The 20,469-nt window shown below is 34.0% G+C and overlaps 1 protein-coding gene across 9 annotated transcripts in view; it reads left to right on the top strand.

Annotated features, from left to right (window-relative positions):
- The window catches only part of ATP8A1 (ATPase phospholipid transporting 8A1), a 102,008-nt gene that overhangs the window by 18,847 nt on the left and 62,692 nt on the right, over positions 1 to 20,469 (top strand). For 3 of the 9 annotated variants that reach the window (XM_086888365.1, XM_086888368.1, XM_086888369.1), the window contains 10 exons: positions 1,319 to 1,392; positions 3,081 to 3,150; positions 3,748 to 3,875; positions 6,847 to 6,958; positions 7,801 to 7,966; positions 10,105 to 10,232; positions 12,834 to 12,911; positions 15,315 to 15,403; positions 15,926 to 15,970; positions 18,535 to 18,607. In XM_086888365.1, coding sequence (XP_086744491.1) covers positions 1,319 to 1,392; positions 3,081 to 3,150; positions 3,748 to 3,875; positions 6,847 to 6,958; positions 7,801 to 7,966; positions 10,105 to 10,232; positions 12,834 to 12,911; positions 15,315 to 15,403; positions 15,926 to 15,970; positions 18,535 to 18,607 — 963 coding nt within the window. The remainder of the gene's footprint in view (positions 1 to 1,318; positions 1,393 to 3,080; positions 3,151 to 3,747; positions 3,876 to 6,846; positions 6,959 to 7,800; positions 7,967 to 10,104; positions 10,233 to 12,833; positions 12,912 to 15,314; positions 15,404 to 15,925; positions 15,971 to 18,534; positions 18,608 to 20,469) is intronic. The other 6 variants (XM_086888362.1, XM_086888367.1, XM_086888366.1 and 3 more) reach the window with 3 other exon arrangements.

The following is a 20,469-nucleotide window of genomic DNA, read 5'->3' as shown; positions in this document are numbered from 1 at the left end:
CTCATGCTAACCATAGTGTCTTGCAGGTGGAAGAGATTACATCCTCTCAGAGTAGCTTCTTCATAAGCTTCCTCAATAGTCCCCTAAATTTGAGTCTATTCCTAGGTGTTTTCACAGCTTTGCCCTATCAAATTTGGAGGACACTTGCATCACAGTTGTGGTTTACACACAGGAAGGTACCAACTGCCTGAAAAGCATACTTTGCAATCTTTGTACCCCTGAAGGAAACTTGTATCACGAGTTGACAGTGAAAATAATAGTTAGCTGCTACTGGACTTTGTCAGGACTGTTTCCACTTTGTTTAACCTCTCTTTAGTGCCCTTATCAGAACACGCTCTGTGTGACCAACTGTGACCATTACTCACATTGAATTTTCCTGTCAGCTTTTCTTCTAGGATCCAGTTTGCAATGGGGACACTTTGAATCACAATTGCTTTTCTAGGCCCAGTTCAGGCATTTCTTCCAGCTAAAACTTCTTCCCCTAGTTATATCACTAGGATCCTGTTCCAGCCTTGCTTCCAGGAGAGACCACTGTACTACTACATGACCTCTAATTCTGCCTCCATACTGGCATATGCTCTCTTCCATCTCTCATCTCCATGTGGCCATGTTTCTTCAGGAAGACTCTCATCAATTTTGCTTTCAGATCTTTAATAATGCCTAGTTACATTTTAGGTACCAAAAGCAATGCGAATCTGTGGGCCAAACTAATAATACTGGGTTCTTTTTACCAGCAATAGCAGTTTTTGGAGAACAAAAGGATCTTAATTATTTTAGGAAACTATAATCTCTTACAGTGAAGGACACAAACTTCTGAAATTTAATTCTCTATGGTTCTTGATAGTTCAGTGTATGCTGAAATTTACAAAACTGGAAAAAAATACTAAGTAATTTTCAGCTTTCTGCATAGAAAAGGTACTTGTTACCTGACTCTTCAGAGAAGTTGGTGGAAAATCAATTGTTGCAGCTTTTGTTTTTTTAATTGATGTATGAAGTGGCTAGAAACCTGGTCAGCTGAGAAGTAAGCATAACACTGTTTTATGTTTACGTACAATTTCAGTGTGTTCAGCAGCTTAAAGTTTGTGCCTAACAGTAAAATAAACCACTTGAGTCAAAATGAAACTGTTCTAGCTCTTTTCTTTCTGACCTGATTAAAATAGATTTTGAAAAAACTGTCATCAGACATTTTAATTAACATGTATTGTTTGAATAATAATTTCAAACTCTGTCTTTTTGTCTTTGTTCATTTGTTTTGTTTGTTGTTTTTTTTCCCGTCACTTATTTTTCTGTTCTAATCATTTTAAACTGGGATGTGTAGGTGGCAGTAGGGGAAGTAGTGAAAGTGACCAATGGGGAACATCTCCCAGCTGATCTCATCAGTCTGTCATCAAGGTTAGAATAAAGTAGCTGCACAGGATATGTGTATGTGGGTCCTCATAAACCAAATACAAATAACACTGCCATGTTGATAACCTTTGCTTTGCAATTCACCTTTTTCCAACAAACCCTACATATTTATAAAATTAGAAAGGGTTCTTTTATCAAGTACAAATCATTAAAGTGAAAATACACAATAACACTTAAAGAAGTAAAAATTGTTTCACTTCTCTTGATTTTTACACTACTGTCATGAAATTTTATCAAACAAGTTGTCATTGAATAAACACAGTTAAACACAAGGTTACATATACGTTTAAGAGGAATATACATGTTTCTGCCAACTCGCTATTTTCAGCAGAGTATAGTTTAACATTGGTGGGACTGGTAGAGGACCCTCTGCACAAACTTGGATGTTGCACAATCTCTGCTGCATGTGGTGGCAAAAGCAGCATTGTTCTTGTGTATTGTGACAAAATGCATGTTTCTTAGACATGTCAGCTTTATGCTATTGTCTGCACTCTTACCACACTTTGTTTTTTTCCCTAACAAATCAATGGGCCTGCCTTGATCTAACTGTAACTTACTTTGGAGGTCACTGTCATCTGCTACATTTATTGCAATTAAGCATGTGTCTCACTTGAAATGTCTTTGCTGCCTTAGTTTAAAAGTGCTTTACAAAAGTATTGTTTGGTTTTTATTGTTAATTAATTAAAATGTTAGAATTGTGAAAACATCTTACACAGGTGGTTCCATCTAAACGGGCTAAATAAAAGTTATTTATACTTTTAGAGAAGTTTGCCAAGAATGAAACAGTAGGCTGAATGTACCTTTTGTTAAGTTTTCACATTTTAATGCTTGTACTTTACAAAATTGTATTAAAATAACCTACTTAATATTATCCTGCAAATAATCTAAAATTAAGTCATCTTAGCCACTGTTGCATTAATAAAAGAAATTTTAAAAATAATTGATGCTCAAATTTGATGGTTAAAGGGAAACACTAGAAGCATTAAAATGGTGTAGAGAGTAAACCTTTATTTTTTTAAGCTTTAAGGGATCTTTATGACTTACTTTATCCTTTTCAGAATCAAAAGTTCTTTCTGTCTTAGATTTAAATAGTAGGTGTTCTGTCCTCATGCCCAGAAAATGGGAGCTGACTGGAGCAATTTAGAAATTTCTTGGTGTCTGTCAGATAGATGATGCATTCAAGTAGTAATATTCTACATGAACTTAGAACTTTTAATTTATAAAAAAGCTTTTGAAATGGCAGAAGAAGGATATATTTCAAAAACTGTATTATGTTATCCATAATTTAGACTTCTTTTGTAAGAAAACATTTTGCAGGGAAACTTTTGTGTCTTAAACTCCTGCTGTCTGCTCTAGTAAGCACAACAAATGCACTACGCTGTGCCCATATCATAATCTCCTGTGTAAATATAGAACACTTTTGCTGTGTACAGTGCTTTTATCAATGTTTTCTTTAATAAAATAGGCTTTGGCAAACTTCTCTGAAAATTTTAATTTTTATAACTGTTTATTTTAATTACTATTAGTTTTTATAGATTTGGCTGTAAATTATTCTGGTTTTTGAAGATTTCGTAAGACAAACCTGTTTCCATAAATAAGTATTACAAGATTACAGGAAGTTTATGGATTTTGCCATTATAATTTTGAATTCAGGAGTTTCTTTCTCTTAATAGTGAACCACAGGCCATGTGCTACATTGAAACATCTAACTTAGATGGTGAGACAAACTTAAAAATTCGACAGGTAAGAATTTAATTTTTTAGAATATTGCTAATACTATTTTTATCTGTTACTGCTTATAAAAAACATTTTATTACACTAATGGATGTTTTAGAAGACTTTGAAATTTTAGTGGTTTGAATAAAAAGCTGTGGATTATTGGCATCATAAAACTGAAGGAATGAGTGTTTACTCCTAAGTCATTCTTTGTGCTTTGTTTTAGGGCGTTTCTTTGGGAAAATAGGTAGAAACATAAGTAGCTTGGGTACTGGCTTTTTTTTTTAGAGAGCAGATGATGAGGCAGAAGCCCTGAAGGAAGCAGCTGATGGGGCCAGTATTGTCCTTCAGGGACAGGTAGGGAATAGCAGATTTTGACTGAGTGTGCTGTCACTATACAGGGACATTCTTTGTGATGGGTTATGACCCTGTCTTCGTAGTGGTACTTTCAGATGCCAAGGTGACTTTTTCACTGTAGCACCCTGTTGCAACAGTAAAGTGTAGCTGGTCCATTTTGCTGCCATAGGGATGATTGCTTTCTGGTCTTGCTCTTAGATTTATAGTATGTAGATACGTTATCGGGTAGTGTTTTTTAATGTCATGACAAATGAATTTTGTTTACAGGGCTTGCCACTAACATCAGACATCAAGGACACAGACAGCTTGATGCAACTCTCTGGCAGAATTGAGTGTGAGAGCCCAAACCGACATCTCTATGACTTTGTTGGAAACATCAGACTGGAAGGGCATGGGTACGTGAATACAAGGAAGAAGATATTGGGAGACTCAGTCTAACAGCAGACAGCTAATGTACTCTTAAACTACTGAAGTAAAAATATGAATAGTAAATCTTTTTTTATGTATTCTCTGCTAGACTATTCTTTTGAAAAACTAGAAGCATAAGACCTTACTTCTAATGTCTACAACTTGAATTGTTTTACTAGTTGTCCTTCAGAAAGTGTTAGTTATTAATAATAGAAGAAACTGCTAATCAAATTCTGACAGTTCTGAAATATGTACCTAGAAACTCACTTATTAAGCATGTCATCTGTTACAGAAGCTGAATAGAAATAATTTCTTGCCTTTTTTTGTTTTAAATTGTTCTTTTCTTCCATTTGTCTAAGTGTGGAGTGGAACAGACTCCATTGCTATATATCTCTAATTCTTCTAATTTGGTAGCTGAAAAACGTTTAATGCCTTGGTTTATTGAAAGTATGTTCTTTAAAAATAGAAAATGTTCATTTAAAAAAATCTTAAAATACTGAAAAGCCTACCAAATACTGATATTCAGAGTCCTCTGTGGATTCACAGAAGATTTATTGCTAGATCCAGAATTTCTGAATCCTTCATTCCCAAAGATTTACAGTATTTCTTATTTATTTGGTAGGTATTTATTTCTCCATATCCCGTATTATTCATGTTTGTGGTTTTAGACTGATACATATAGTACTAACTAATTACTAAAGATCTTTTATTTTTCCCCTTAATATTCCATTTTTTATTTACTGATTTCTTGCAGATGCATTCTGGGATTTTTCAGTCGCAAGAGTGTGGATCTATTATAATTCCACTGTTCTTGTCATTAAGAAGACAAAAACATTTACCTGTAATTCTTCTCTGAAGGTAATAGTTATAGCAGATCCACACATTCATTCTTCCTCCCTTGCTAGAAGGAAAAACATACTTTCCTTTTTAATCTAATAATTTAATTTTAAAAATATGATTAAAAAATAAATATTGAATATGCTGATGGCTATTATGCCTCAAGAATGTGTAGGAGGATGCCATCTGCTGGTCAAGAAATTTTTCATTTGAGAAATTCTGTTTTGGAATAGTTTGCCTATAGTTTCTGTATAGTAGGATAATTTCAAAAGTGTGGTTCTAATATAATATTTACCTTCAGTGAAAAAGAATTGCAGGTAAGTAATTCTTTTTGAATCTTGGCCTTAGTTCAACCTGAAAAATTATGGGTTATATTCTTTTTCTGCTCATAATATTTGTCCAGGTCTTTAGACCTTCCAACCACATTATCTAGGTCTAGCAGCTGTGGTTTACACTTTATCCATTACCATATTAACATACTTGCAATAGCAATAGAGGAAACTGAAAATGTGTCTCTGTCTTCTTTCACTCAATTGGAGTTACATAAAAGTTGTATATTGTTGACCTTCTCGGTCTTTTCTTTTTCCCTTCATGGGAGAGGAATTTTGCCTTTTGGCTAAATCTGTGAACTAAAAGAGGCAAAAACTTTGCTACCTTCAGCCTTTGAGTGAGCTAACTCTAATCGCCAAAGTGTGCAGCTCTTTATTATGCTTATGAGTATACAGCAGCTTTGTTTTAGTCCATGAAGACAATTAGCTAGAGAAAGGAGAAAAGTTCTTTAGCCTGGTGTATATGAACCTGTGATTTGACAGTGGCTTGGTAAATGGTGAGGGGATTCTGCAAAACAAGGTCAGATTCTGGTTATCCAGGCTTAAATTATATGTTTTCCTGAAGACATTCCTAAAATTTTGGATAAGAGTGCAGTATACTTGTTAACAAAAATATTTTGTTGTGTCACTTTTCACATGTGTCTCAGAAATTACTAGCTCTTAATATACACCCTCTGCCAGGAGTGTATTCTAAAAGCATTTCTCCCCACTGAGAACATCCCTTACCAAATGCAACCCAAGCATGTTGGTGACAGTCAGTAGTTATGTAAATGCAAGAGAAATGAGATGTGTTGGATCAGTTTTAAGAAGACTGAAGCTGGGAAATGAGACACTTGAGATCTCTGTCAAGTCATTGCACCATCACTTAATTAGAGCGGAGTGTGATCACAATATTGAGTATTTGTCACATGACACCTGGCAGATCTGGGCTTTCCATACCTTGACAATACTCCTTGAGCTACCCATAATGTAACTAAATATCATGGCTTTTTCAGATGCTTTATATTTTATATATCAGAGATACAGCTACTGTTCTTAATCAGTTAATTTGCGGTCTTAATAACGTGCTGATTTCAAACAAGTAGAGGTAGTAGTTTTAGGTAAAAATTCCAAACACTAGAGCACTTTTAACAAGTGTGAACTGCCAGCTGGTATTTACAGAAAGAAAAGTACCGAAACAGAGCATGTTTGTCTGTGGAAAAGACATGTCTTTTCATGTTTCCGATGTCTTTGAAGGGTATGTTGCTTCTTCACTACGCACAGTTTTAAAAGAATAACAGAACAAAATATACCTGGTTTTGCAGTTTAAAGTAGGCACATGAAATATTATTGTGAATGTTAAATTACTGTGTTCATAAAAGATGGTTATTTCACTAGAAGAGTGGACTAATTTGAGAGTTAAAAGAAATTACTTCATTTGAAAATTGCTTTGAAAATCAATTTTGTAAGAAATCATTAGGAAATAATTGATAATTGGTAATCATAAATCACAGAAGAATTAGATATTTTTTCTTTCAGTATGCTTGGTTAGTAGTACCATATCGAAATTAATAGTTCATAATAAAAATTAAGTGGTAAGTAATATTTTTGAAAACTTAGATTTTTGACCTGGTTTTTTATCTGTTAAGTTTTCTCTTTCCAAACAACCAAAAAGTTAAATGTGAAAATTAGGTTCCTTACCTATTAACAATAATCATGTAAATATTGAGAAATTAGTTTTAACAACTGCTGATTATGTTTATTCATGGGCATTGACTGTTTAGTACTAAAATGTAAAACTTCTTAATTCTAGTACTGTTCCGCTGGGATCTGATCAGATTCTTCTACGAGGAGCTCAGTTGAGAAATACTCAGTGGGTTCATGGGATAGTTGTCTATACTGGACATGACACAAAACTCATGCAGGTTTGTCACTTGGATTTTGCCTGACCTGTCTGTTTTATTACCTTAATTTACCATCCCGTGGTACAGAAACACAGCTTGATTCAATATAGTACTAACATGCAAGTAGTAGAGCACCTTTCATATGAATTAAAAGCAAGAAAAATAAAGCAATTTCTTTTTATTTTAGTCACTTAGTCCCCAAAGGAGTTTTTCCAGTAATAAGCATATTCACTGATTCTTTCTTGTAACTTGTGCTATGAAAACTCTTTATTAGCAAGTTCTGTTATCAGTTTGTCTTTTTTTATTTTTGACTGCTCCTAAAACTGTCCTCTTGTGGGGCTTTCTTTCAAGGACAAATGTAATCATTCTTGTCAGAAAACAGATTGAGGAGGGAAGAGACTGAAATTACTTCGCCTAATGTGTTTTGAAATATCAGAATTGAGATGCACCTGTTGAGAAAAAGGAATTTCAGATTGGTCATTCATGCTTTATTTATTGCTTTTCTAATTTGTTAAATAGTTACTTGAAAAAGTATGTCTGGATTAGAAACTGTCTTCTATTGCACTTACAAGGTGCATGAACATTCATTTTTAAGAATTAAAAATTCTCTTAACTATTACTGTTACCAGTGTTCTGTGTGATTGTTTAAACTTCTTGTGACACAGTTCTAAAGTTCCAATTCATAGATTTATAAGCTGCTGGTTTTTGGTTTTTTAAAGTAAAAGAGTTAGGGCATTTATGATGACGTTGTATATGGAAGAATATTTAGAAAAGGATACAGTGACATGTAATTTGAAAAGATGAGGTAACCTTGTTACCTCATCTAATATTTAATAGCTGCTGTTGTTTTTTGTCTTTTGCAGAATTCAACAAGTCCACCTCTTAAAATGTCTAATGTGGAACGAATTACGAATATTCAGATTTTGATTTTGTTCTGCATCCTTATTGCCATGTCTTTGATCTGCTCCATTGGTTCAGCTATATGGAACCGAAGGCATACTGGAAGAGACTGGTATCTTGATCTAAATTGTAAGATCTAAAACACTATATTAATATTTTAGTACTCACTTGCCTTTCATATTTGGAAAGGAGGAGGATTATCTTCCCTTGCAGAGTGTATTTTTTTATCAATCTCTCTTCTTTGTTGACTAAAGTCATTGGGCTAGGTATATCACATCAAGTATAAAATTTGCCTTACTGTGCCATCTGACTTCTTGCTAATTCAGGAAGGGCAAGATGATCTGCTTGTCTCTACTTCTTTCAGGTATTCCATGTCTGCAGCTCAGCAAGGTCTGCATCAGCATTCCACTGGCATAAAGAGTCAGCTCCCTAGACATCAGAATGAAGCCTCTTTGAACTGTTACCAGTAGATTACACTTAAAGCTGCAGTGACATTTCTGAATTTTTAAACTTGCTTGTCTTAGGAAGTGATGCTGTGGCTTTATAATTTTTACTGTGTAGGGCTTTAACTAAGTAATATCAGAACTTAATAGACTTCTCCTAAAGAAGGTAAAAGAGGCAGGAGAGGTCTCATCTAGCATATTACACTGGGCAGTTGCATGTACGGTGTATGCAGGGCAGTGTGATCTTACACAGGCCTTCACAGCAGCATGTAACATCCTGACAGTCTGACCCTCTGTGTGGAAACAAGATTTAAAAGAAGTTTTCATGAATATACTTTGCAGTCAATTATTCATGTTTTCAGAATTTCTTAGGGGCTTTTTTACTTAGGCAGAGCCAGAACCTAAGCAAGGCTCCTGAGTACAAAGCTTCTGAATGTAGTTAGCAAAGTGGAGTTTTTTGGGGTTTTGGTAAGTTCCAGAAGAAAAATATTGAAGTTCGGATTTGAAGGCACTCCTGAAGTTTCTGTGTCTGCATTTATGATGAATTTTGCTTCCCTTCTTTCTGATGCTGAGAAAGAAACATATTTTTTTTATTAAGAAACTTAACTTTCATGTTTTCCTGGTGAGGTAAGAAAAAGTGAAGCAGTTCGTAGAATATTGACAATGTTCACTATTATCAAAGAAGGACATCAGATGTGCTTCATCTGTGCATTTTCTTTTTTTTTTTTTCATTTCTGGGAAATATAAAAGTTTTAGGAATGTGGTGGCTATTATATAGTTACCACAGTAGTGAAGCAGTTCATAAATTATTGTTATTCCTTAAAAAAAGAAACATGAAATGTTTCTTTAGCCATTGATATTTTGGTTTGTGTGTTCTCAACTGATTATCCATGTCAGTTTGTTTTCTGATATATGTCCCATGATTAAATGAAATTGTTTTGGGTTTTATAAGGCATGTCCTTTGTCTGTATTCAGCATATGGTTGTTCTGATACAAGATGCTTTTAATATGTAAGAAGCATTTTATTCCCCTTTCCCCTTAGTTATTTAATTTTTTAGCTCCCTGCTCTTTTAGACAAGTACTTTATTTGATGCTGCAATTGATGAAAGTCTCCAAAACTTTCTTTTGTGGGTGGATCTTAGAGTGTTACCAATCCACATTGTACAGACAGTGGAAACATATCTGAGGCTGTTTTTATACATCTAGGCATGCTCCATCTTTTACCCTTTTGCTGTACTGCACAGCAGACTTCCCCATTCTCTTCTCTGAGGTGCTACTGCTAGAGTTATCTTTAAAAGAAAAACTTAAAACTTTAAAGGAAAAAGTAGTATAAAACTTCCTGTTTTACATATTAATATTCAAATTTCCAGTTGTTTAGAACTTTCATTAAACCCTCTGATTTAATATCTTCTTTTCATAGGGTGTGAGGTTACCTCTTTCGTAGCATTTTGCTCTGTTGAGGGAGAAAAAAGTGGATGGAGAAAAAAATTCATTTCACTATATATTTCCCCTTTCAAAATATAAAACTGTAATATTTTGAGTTAAGAACCTGGTTGCTTATATATTCCAGATTTTGATCTTAAAATGTAGCAAAAGAGGGAATGGCTGGTAAATTTGCTCTTCAGAAATCAGAGATGATTACAAAGATAGCTGAATTTGAACTCTGCTATTATAATAGAGATCCTTAACTCTAAGGAAGATCTTATCTATAGACAAGTGTTATTGTAATTAATTCCAAAGATTCTTCTTAGAACATTTTAAAAATCAGCTGTTAATTCAATATTTTGAATACACTACATATTTGATTACTTTGTTTTTTGGCAGATGGTGGAGCAAGCAACTTTGGATTGAATTTCCTGACTTTTATCATTCTCTTCAATAATCTTATTCCAATCAGCTTGTTGGTTACACTTGAAGTCGTTAAATTCATTCAGGCCTATTTCATAAATTGGGTAAATATTATTTTTATAATATTTATTGATTTCTAAAATCAAGTGTTTCACAAGTAAGTGAAATGATGGATTGCTTGTCTATGTATACATTTTTTTCAGACTTTTTCTAAGTGCTGTTTATTTATTATTAGTGGAATCCGAGGAGGTAATAATAAATTATTTCATTTAGTGCTCTTACAGCTGCATCAGATTGACTTTTGGAGCATGTTTGTTGTGATCCACTAATTACAGAGGAGCAAAGTGAGCCTTCTGTGGATTGCTACTTCAGGTTTGAATATTCCCCAAAACACGATTAAAAGCAAACGAGTTTAAATGTTGATACCCAAGAAGTGATATATTTTGTTTAACAGTAAATGAAAGAGAAAGAAGGAACTAGAAAAAGGAGGTGAGTGGACAGGAAGAGTGAGAGAGACAGATTAAGTAGAGATATATCACCTCACCCCTCTGTGGGTGCCAACAATGTGTTGTTAGTCCTCTCCATCTGCTCTTCTTGGTGGTGAGGGTCCCTCTCCAAAAGGCATAGGATTAAAAGGATTAATATTTAATTAACCAGCCTGGTTCAGGCCATGTGGAAACATCTAGGGCAAGTTTGACACTATCTCTGGCAAGACTCTGGGTCAGTTGCATCATTTTGCATCATGTGCAGTGCTCTGAGGCAAGGCCTCAGGAATGAGTCTGAGGGGAACTTTGGGGCTCTTTGATGATTGTGACTCCCCCTCAGCTGCCCCTCACATGAATGTCCTGTGGATTTGGCTTTCCTGGGCTTTCCTGAGCCAGTTTGTGTGACAGAGGTGGTTGTTCACTACCTTTGACCAGAGGTTGCACCACACACCCAAGGCCCTCCTCTTCCTCCACCACCCTTGGTGGGGGGACAGTCTGTGCAAACCTGGCAGCACGGATTGAGAGCTATGGCCTCCCCCAGCCCAAAGCTAGGGGAGCGTGATTTCTGGGACAGTTCCTGGGCTTGGCCCTGCTATGGATGCTCTCCCAGCCTTATCTGTTTCTTCCCAGGCCTGAGGTGATTGAACAAAAGTGTCACTTTCTCATACCTCAAGTTCTCTTAGGCAGCTTAACTCATATTTCAAGGTTTCATTCAGGAGGCCCATTCAAGGTGGGCTTTGGTGGTGCAGCTTTTCATATCAATGTTTAAACCATGAACTATAACATTTCAGTCTCTGTTTTTTTGCTTTTACTTTCTCATTATTTTTATTCAGGTATCAGTTTCATTCAGAATGATCAGAAGACTGTATTTTGCAGTGCTGGGGAGTTTTGTTCAGTTTCTTATTTTCTTTGCAGACTTTGGCAGTTTGCTTTGGTATTTTGCTTATTATTTTGTTTTCCAAGCACCACCCTAGTTTAATGGAGTGGAGTTTATTGTACAAAAACAGTGTCTGCTAGTATTACTACTTGTGAAATATATAAAGATCATTTTGGCATCCCTTAGGTTTTTTTTCTTAATGAATTAGTGAGGAAAAAGAAGGGTTTAGTCTGTTTGAGGTGGGAGTGAGATATTTTCCTTAAGCCACCTAAACATGCCTTCCATTTTTCCATGTTTTTCTGAATGTAAATTCATCACAGCATTCTAAACACTTTGTTCTGATTCCTTGATCAAATGTTTGAAATAGATTTGTATGTGTGTGATGTGTCATGGAGGTATAGATAAGAATGCAAATGAAATAGCAGGTGAAGCAAATGCTTTATTTTAAAAGTTAAATACTTTTTTAAGCAGTCAGCTGGTTTTGATTTCTATATTATTTTTGCGGGCTGTAAAAGAAACTGTTAAAAAACTGGAGAATGCAATGAAATTCTTCCTTAACTGTCTGTATTTTTAAATAAATATTCAACAAATACCCGTCTTGAATGTGTAGATTGCCACTGTTTATAAAAGAAACCAGAAAGGCAGTTTTAACTTCTCTTCCTGCCCCATTTTCTCCTTATGAGAGATTAGTTGCCTTTAATTTATTCTAATCTGGGACTCTGGACATTTATTTTAAGTAATATTTCTCTCTGTGTGTAGATTATATTTGCATGGAGAAGTTGGTCGTCTGCAATCCGTTGCATTACATTACCATGTTTGACAATGTTTTGATCTTTTACTGTATTTAAAAACAATCTCTGATGTTTATTTAACAAGTAGGAGTAAAAGAACACCATGTGAATTGTATCTTACGTTTATTGTGTACTCTCAAATTTATCTACATGTTTTTATCTCAAGATATATTTATCTTGCTATTTAGAAATGACTGGTTGTGCATACAGTAAAAGTAGGTAAGACTGACTTCTTCTTAAGAGTCACAGTGTGTAGTATTTCTGCTTGTTGCTAAAATCATTTTAAATATGTGGGTCAACAGTTTTTCAATAATATTGATCACTAGAAATAATCTGAGCAAAATCACCCATGAGAAAATCTTAATTCTTCTGGAGGCTCTTGGAAGTGATCTGATAGTGTTTGTGGCTTCCCATGTTGAAAGAATCTTAGGTAGATCTATTAATGTTTGGTCTTTTCTTCTACACTTAACTTTTCTATTTATGTGCTAGATTTTTTGGAAGAAGTTTTGAAAGACAGTTTTTTAAATATATGCACTATTTTTTTATCTCTAGGACATAGACATGCACTATGAACCTACAGACACTGCTGCAATGGCTCGTACTTCCAATCTCAATGAAGAACTTGGACAGGTAGATAAAATAATTACTGATTCTAAATCTGTATTGAAATTATTCTTGTCAGGATTTATTTTAAAAAATGTATTTTTGCCTTAGTATTTGCTTATTTCTATTCTTTTTGTTTTGTCATATATTTTTTAAAATTCTTCGCAGTAGGAGATAATTAAAACCAGTATTACATGAACAATCTCCTTATCAATGTGCATGTAATCACAGAAGATTGAAGTGTATCAATAAAGTTACAAAATCAAAGGAATTCTGAGCATTTAGGCTGTCTGTGGTACAAATTTTAGTCTCAGTATATACACTTATGATAATGTGTGTCTTCAGTATATCTTTTTTTTTCACGTGCTCTGCATTCCTCAGAAAAGACAGTGAGTATCTTAGGGTTGAATCACACTTCTATACATGTCTGTTTTCTTGCCACTGAAGACTGGAAGCCATGAATGTAGTGGGGGTTCATGGCTGAATTAAACCCTGGAAATTTGGGCTTAATTCTTCTTTGTACTTTGGAGTTCTTTTAATACTGTAAAATCAGTTCAACTTTTCACAAGACATCACTTGTTATACGTTGTTCATGATTAGGAAGAATGACTTAGTACAAGCGTGCCTGGGGCACAGGGTGTGCTTCTAGAAGAGCTACACATGGTAATTGCTCTTTCAGTCAATTGTATTTGCAGTCTGGCTTTAGAAACATGCTAAGCTTTCTGGTACACTGATGGTGAGCAACTCTTGCTGTGGAAAATAAATTACATGCTTATTTAATTGAATTGTATTATGAACACAAGTATGCATGTTCTTGCATTTCTTAACCTAGAAGTTTTCATAACGAATTCTTTATTGCATGGGAAAGTAAAGTCTAGATTTTCAAAACCAATAAATTATAATTTCGTTTTAACCATATAGCAAAGCTGTCCTAGGGACTAATATTTAAGAAATGTGCCTTTTGGAAAAACTGAAGGTTATGTTTTATGACTGGTCTACACAGAGGAATACAGGGTCTTTGCCTGCTGAGTCTTCTGCATGTATGTGCAGAAAATTTTATTATTTTCCTGGCTTTGAAGGGGGGAGTACAAGCTCCTCTAGTGGGAGTGTCTTTCTTGAATCTTAGCTTTCTTTCTGTTTCATTTTACACTGTTTTTTTCTACTTCTGCAGCTATCTTGTTATTCACATTTCCAGACACATTCTTTCCTTTTGACTTCAGTAGTTTTTGTCTTCATTTCTTAGGATTCTCATCAAATTCTCCTTCACCGTCAAAAGCTATTCAAGGCTTCTTGGAATCTCCACTTTCATTTTTTCAACAGATTCTTAATTTGACCAGATGTTTGTAGGGAGACAAAAAGAATCTACTAAAAAGAGCAGGTTTCTTCTTTGAAGTACATGAGGGTTGCACATAATAAAGAGATTTCCCCCAAGAGATCTTCAGGTTTTAAGAAAGGCAAAACTTTGGTGTTGGGAAAAAGTTTAAATTTTCTTAGCTGCAATTCCCATTTTCCCACTGTGCCCCCACAAAAAAAAAAAAAAAAATTTAAAAAAAATACACAATTTGGAGCATAAAGAAAACACAGAATTATTTCTTCTAACTGCTGATTTGATTAAGGCATAATTCCTCAGAAACATTCTTACTAATGCATGGCTTTTTTAGTTTCAGGTATAATGTAGTTAGTTCCTAATTGAGAATCCTTGTATTTTAATTTTTTTTAATTAAAAATAAATTTAATGAAGTTTACCTGTGACTCATAGAACTTTTGGTTCATCACAGATGACTTCATTTCTTCATATGTTAACATTTTTCTTAAGATTAGGTTTAAACAAAACTTAAAAATATCACAGGTTTATGTACTTCAGCTTTGAATTTTAAAATGCTTTACCTAGTAGTTTCTGGAAGAGAAGGGTTTATAATGCTAGGGAAATAGGAGATCTAGTGTAGGAAAGAATGTATTTCTCCTTTCCCTGTAATTTGGCATTTCTGAACTGTTGCACTTTTACTAACATTTTGGCTGTAAGAAGATATTTCTATGTCAAAAAGATCCATTTAGAAATGCATATGGATACTTCTCTTGCCATATTGCATTTTGTCCAGAGTTTAACATTCTACTGGCAAAGTCATTGGTCTGTCACTAGTTTCTTGTGCTTCAGCAAAATGTAGAGTGAGGGATGGTTGTGTACACCACCATACACTGAAGAAAGCTTAAGTGTCCTGACAACTCAGTTGATTGATTTCTTTGGAAATGGGTATGAGGGCCGTGCACCTGCCATGTTTATGTATTGTTTTTATTGTTGGCTTTTTCTCCAAAAACTCTAAAAGTTGCAGAAAAGGTAAAAATATTTCATATGCTGATAGTCATGAATTATACTAGATATGTCATTAACTGCTGAATGTTGATGTATAATGGATTTTATCATTCATTTAGGTCAAGTACATATTTTCGGACAAAACGGGTACCCTGACATGCAATGTCATGCAATTTAAGAAGTGTACAGTAGCAGGAATTGCATATGGGTAGGTATTTAATATACTTCTTCATCTGTGTGCCTCTGCCTGTCCATATGTATCCATGCATTAATAATGTAGTTAACTTCCACCTGAAAATATCAACAAATTAGTCAGCTTTTTGTGACTATAAAATGTTACTTAGAAGAGACAGGATCACTTCTGTCACGATATCTCTTTCTCCAAAGAGGAACAAAATTAAAGTTGAGATACCACGGGCTTTCTGCTGTGAGGCAACCTCAATATGCATGTTTTTGCCATCGTTTACCCTGTTTAATGTTGTTAGAAACAAAAGCCTGAGGGAGACTTGCAAAAACGTGGTTTGTTATAGTTGATGAAGAATCAATAGAAAGACCATATATTTGCAATTTTCATTATTATCTAGGCACTAGCAAAATAGTTGCAAAATGGGTTTTTTTTTGTGATTTTGTTTTATTAACTAACTTCGTTTTTTAACACATGATCCAATTTTTTAGCATTTGTGATTCTTTCTCCTCTCCCTGTTCTATTTTTCGCTTGCTTCTTGTGCAGCCATTGCCCTGAGCCTGAGGATTGTAGTGTTCCTTCAGATGATTGGTAAGCTCTAAAAATCATTTAGCTTCTGCTGTTTCTTGGAGATTCAGATTTAAAAATGCTGAGCAATATATTTAGAGTTGGAGCTTAATGTGGGATAGTTTACTTCTCAGAAGTTATTTCAACATTGAATTCATGCAGACTGACCATCTTACACGAAGTTAAACCATCCAATTTCTGTGGCATTAGGTTGCATTCTCTGGAATAGAATCTCTAATAGGGTCCTTGAAATATAGTCCTGACAGTCCTGGTACAATTCAAAATAACTTATTGGAGAGAAAGTTTTATCTTTTTTTTACATATCTAGTACTATCGTAATTTTAATCACACTTTTCTATTGTTAGTCAGTAATATGTTAGTAATAATCAAAAATATGCTTAGAAAAAAAATCCATATTTGAGAGTGAAAAATATGTAATGTTATTGTTGCTATTTTACTTCCTACAGATAGTTTTAGAATATTAGCACTACATAGTTCTTAACTGGAAGTGAGATAAGAGGACCCAAATACACTTGGGGATAACATTAATATCTTAACTGGGACTTCAGGAAAGGAAAGTCCTGGCTTCCGTTCTGCTATCATCTACATGAAGCCTTGTGCTTCTTCATCATACTTTCTTAAACTAAATATTTGCAATACCATTCAAAGTAAGTTCAGATACAGCAGAGAAAAAAATGTCATTTACAGTCTTTAAATTATCACTATTTTATTTGTTGAAAGTGACAACAAGACAGTGTCACACAAAATTGGAATGTGTTGTCATCTTCTGTTGAAAATGTTTGAAGGAAAAAAAGTCTTTGCTAAGTTAGAATTAATAATTATTTGTTTAGATAGAAAAAAAAAAAAAACCTGAAAAATTCCTGCTGCAACACAGAAAATGTACTACACATGCACACCCCGAAGTCTTACCTGACCTAAATATATTCATTTGATGTAGAATGAAATTCTGAAGATGTTATGTATGCTGAACTTATATGCATATACAATATATATATATGCATATATATACATATGCAAAATATATATATACACACACATACAAGTATTTTCATTAAAACAGTGCAGTGCTTACATGAAATTAAGCATGCTTGCTTATAAGCCATTAATGGAAAAGACTGGTTTTGTCTAACTCACATAAATATCTTTATGAGCATATCTGAAATGGATAAACTGATACCTGAACTGTAGTATAAAAAAAAAAAAACCAACCCAAACCTTTTATAGCCAAAGAATATATTAGAAACACTTATAAAAATATAATACTGAAAATTTCCTGGTGTCTAAATCTATTGCAATTAATAAAATCTATTTGTGGCAGTAACATTTCTAGCCCTAACATGACTAATATATCTTCTTTTTTTTTTTTATTATTAGAAAGAATTGTTTTCTACTTTGTTACATCTTACACCTGCAAATATTTTTCTGTATCTTTAGCACTGAGAATCTGGTAAATTTGTATCAGAAAGCTTTAAGCAAACAAAGCTTAAAGCTTAGACTCTAAAAAACTATAATGTGTCTGAAGGTGTTACTATTTGGCACTTCAAGATCTATTTGCTTTGCATTTAAAAAATACGTCTTGGTGAAGAAGAATGCTTCAAGTTTTTCACTTAATTATAGTTAGAAACGTAGTCCTCACATGGCTGTACAGAGCAGATTTTGCATTTTATATTCCTCCATGGTAGTTACTGCAGGACTAAAACAGCTCACCTTTGGTTTTCATTTTAGACTGTTTTTGATGTAAGATGGCTTATGTAATTCAAAGGAAGACTCAAAGTAAATGAAAAAAAAAAAATCCTTCAGCTGGATTCACTTTTTAGCACTGTTTTGTTTCACTCAAATTCAGTCATCTAGATTGTCTTAATACTTAGCTGTAGTATTAAGACTGTAGCTGTAGTCAGCTGCAGTAACAAATCTTCCTAGAAGTATCTACATTTTTGAGTTCTCACATTCAGCCAGAATATTTGTGCAATTTGGGAGATGTTAGTGTATGACTTTATTTCTCCAGAACCATCTCCCCCTTGCATCTCTGTTGTTGTGTCTTCTTTATCTTTCAATTTCATATGTTCCTTTTTGATCATAAGTAATAGAAAGTAAACCCTCTGCATGCAGACTTCTCTGATGTCTGAACTTGTTTGTTTACCTCTTTCAGATACCCAAACTTGCTTTTCTGCAAATATTTAGAAACTTGTCCCAAAACTGCTAATTTTTTGATGAAATGTGGACTTTTCTGGTTTATATTCTTTTGTGTCCCTTTTATAATCTCATTCTAGAGATCAGAAGACATGAAGGCTCAGTCTTGTATTGTGGATATATTTTTACTTCATCTTTCATTAGCTGAATTCAACAGAGAGGCTTTGCTGGATTTAAGTGTATTTATATAAATCAAGGTTTCTTTAAATTAAATAAATTTTGAAAATGTGAAACAAACATCTTTTCAATTCTTTTTCTCACAGTACATGATTGCAGCCTTTATTGTAGCCTGTAGCCCAAAACTGGTGTTTGTATGATTTGTATATAAACTGTTAAAATCATGCTAAGAATGATCTCTTTTACTGAATTATTTCCAGGCAAGGCCCACAAAATGGAGAAGAAAAAACATTTAGTGACGTATCATTACTGGAGAATCTTCAAAACAACCACGTAAGTTATATAGAAATAATTATTATTCTTGTGTAAGATGAAACCATTGCTTCCAGTAATTCAAAATATTATGTCCTTTGAGGGAAAACAAATAAATTGTGTGGTTTTACAAAATCAGCATGACCTCATGAATGCTTTTTTAATTGTTGCTAATACATGTTCATTAGATACCAATTTTTTTTTCTCCTCTCCTTTTTCATTTTGATGCTATGGTTCAGATGTTAGAGTTTGAAGTAGTCTTGTGTTCTTCTTTCTGTGGGTGTTTTACTGGTACCTCTGCTGTTCAGATGATGTCATGACATCCATTAAAACTTAGAGGATAAGCCAAGTTAACATATATCCTGACATGACTTACCTGGTCTGGGACAGGAGTTTATGCTGCATTGGGTTTATGTGCATGCTTCCATGAAGTTAGATCTTCAGATAATGACGAAATGAAAGAGGTGCTTTGGAGGCTTATATTTGCTTCAGAGCCAATACATTTCTCAGGAAATTAACACATTATTTATGATCTGGTTAAGAAACAGAACCATCATTACCACTTTCTGCTTTTTGTTTGTACATGAGATTTTTTACCTAGTCATAACCAACACCCACTTTAAACAATGTAACTGTTTGCTCTCTTTTTAAGTAAATGGCTCTTTTCTTTTCTTAAATTTTGTCCTTCCAGGAGGCTACTTCCAGTTTATCTGACAGACAGTGAAGCATCTTTTTCTTACAAATGGAGTAGTCTTCAATGATAGACAGCTGAGAGCAATTCTCAAGTGTATCTAAGGCAAAGGGGACTCTTATCTTACCTGCACAGGTCATTTATATTTACAGTGCTAGTAACAAGAAGAGTGGCATAGTTGGAAAGAGGCATCATCTATTACTGCTATTATTGAAGTGTCCTTGGTGTGCAATTGTTGAATCTTCAAACTTTTCTGGTAGATATGTAGTATTAAGTATATATAATATGTGCGTGTGAGCTATAAAAATGTGTTTGTATACATCTTAAAAATTCAGGTACACATTCAAAGAGAGGTTTCACCACTGTATTTTAGATGTATTCTGAAATGCTTTGGAGAACAATTTGTAATTCAGCTTTCTGAATACGTATTAGAGGATCTGGGGGCCCTAAGTGGAGGAGAATAAGAACCTGCTCCCATTAGTGTCTCTGCACTACAGAATTAAATTAGGTTTTCAGAGATCATTGTGTTTTATAGAGTAATTGTAATGTTAGTCTACTACACATCTGAAATACCTATAAGAAATGCTCAGCTGAGGTGGCAGCTGCTTTTAGCTCACAAGGAATGCTGGGGTTTCTTTTAAACAACCATTCAAGAGTCAGTTCATTCATTTTGCAAATGACAGCTGTAGTAATAAGGTTCTTACCTGTATTTGTCAAGTACAATCAACTATTCTACTTATATGTTTCTTTTCCCCTCTTTTGGCTAAATGATTTTAAATTGTTTCCACTTTTTACACTTTCCATATTTATCTAAATATCTTCTTTAAAAGCAGTCTGATCTTGCAACACTGTCCATGTGATTTTTGTTTCCTACAGCTTTCTAAAGGTTCTCAAAAAGTGTTGTCACATACAGTACTAGACAAAAGTAAAAGAGATTATTTTTTAGTAAAAAAGATAGAACATCCAAAGAGATTTCTGTGAATAGAGTAAAATTCTTCCAATACATCATTCATACTTACCTTCCCCAAAAGAATATTATTTGAACTGTTCTATATTTCTGGTTATCTAATTTTCATTGTTATGATAGCAAATGCCACTAAATTCTATTTTTATAACCAGGATGTAAGTATAGCTGAAAGAAGTTATCCTGCATGCTGAAATTAGTGTGCAGATAGTTTTTAAAGAGGTACCT

The sequence above is a fragment of the Cyanistes caeruleus genome, chromosome 5 (assembly GCF_971803275.1).
Source record: "Cyanistes caeruleus chromosome 5, bCyaCae1.hap1.1, whole genome shotgun sequence".
In the NCBI taxonomy this organism is placed as follows: domain Eukaryota; kingdom Metazoa; phylum Chordata; class Aves; order Passeriformes; family Paridae; genus Cyanistes; species Cyanistes caeruleus.
This window is presented reverse-complemented; position numbering and strand designations above follow the sequence as displayed.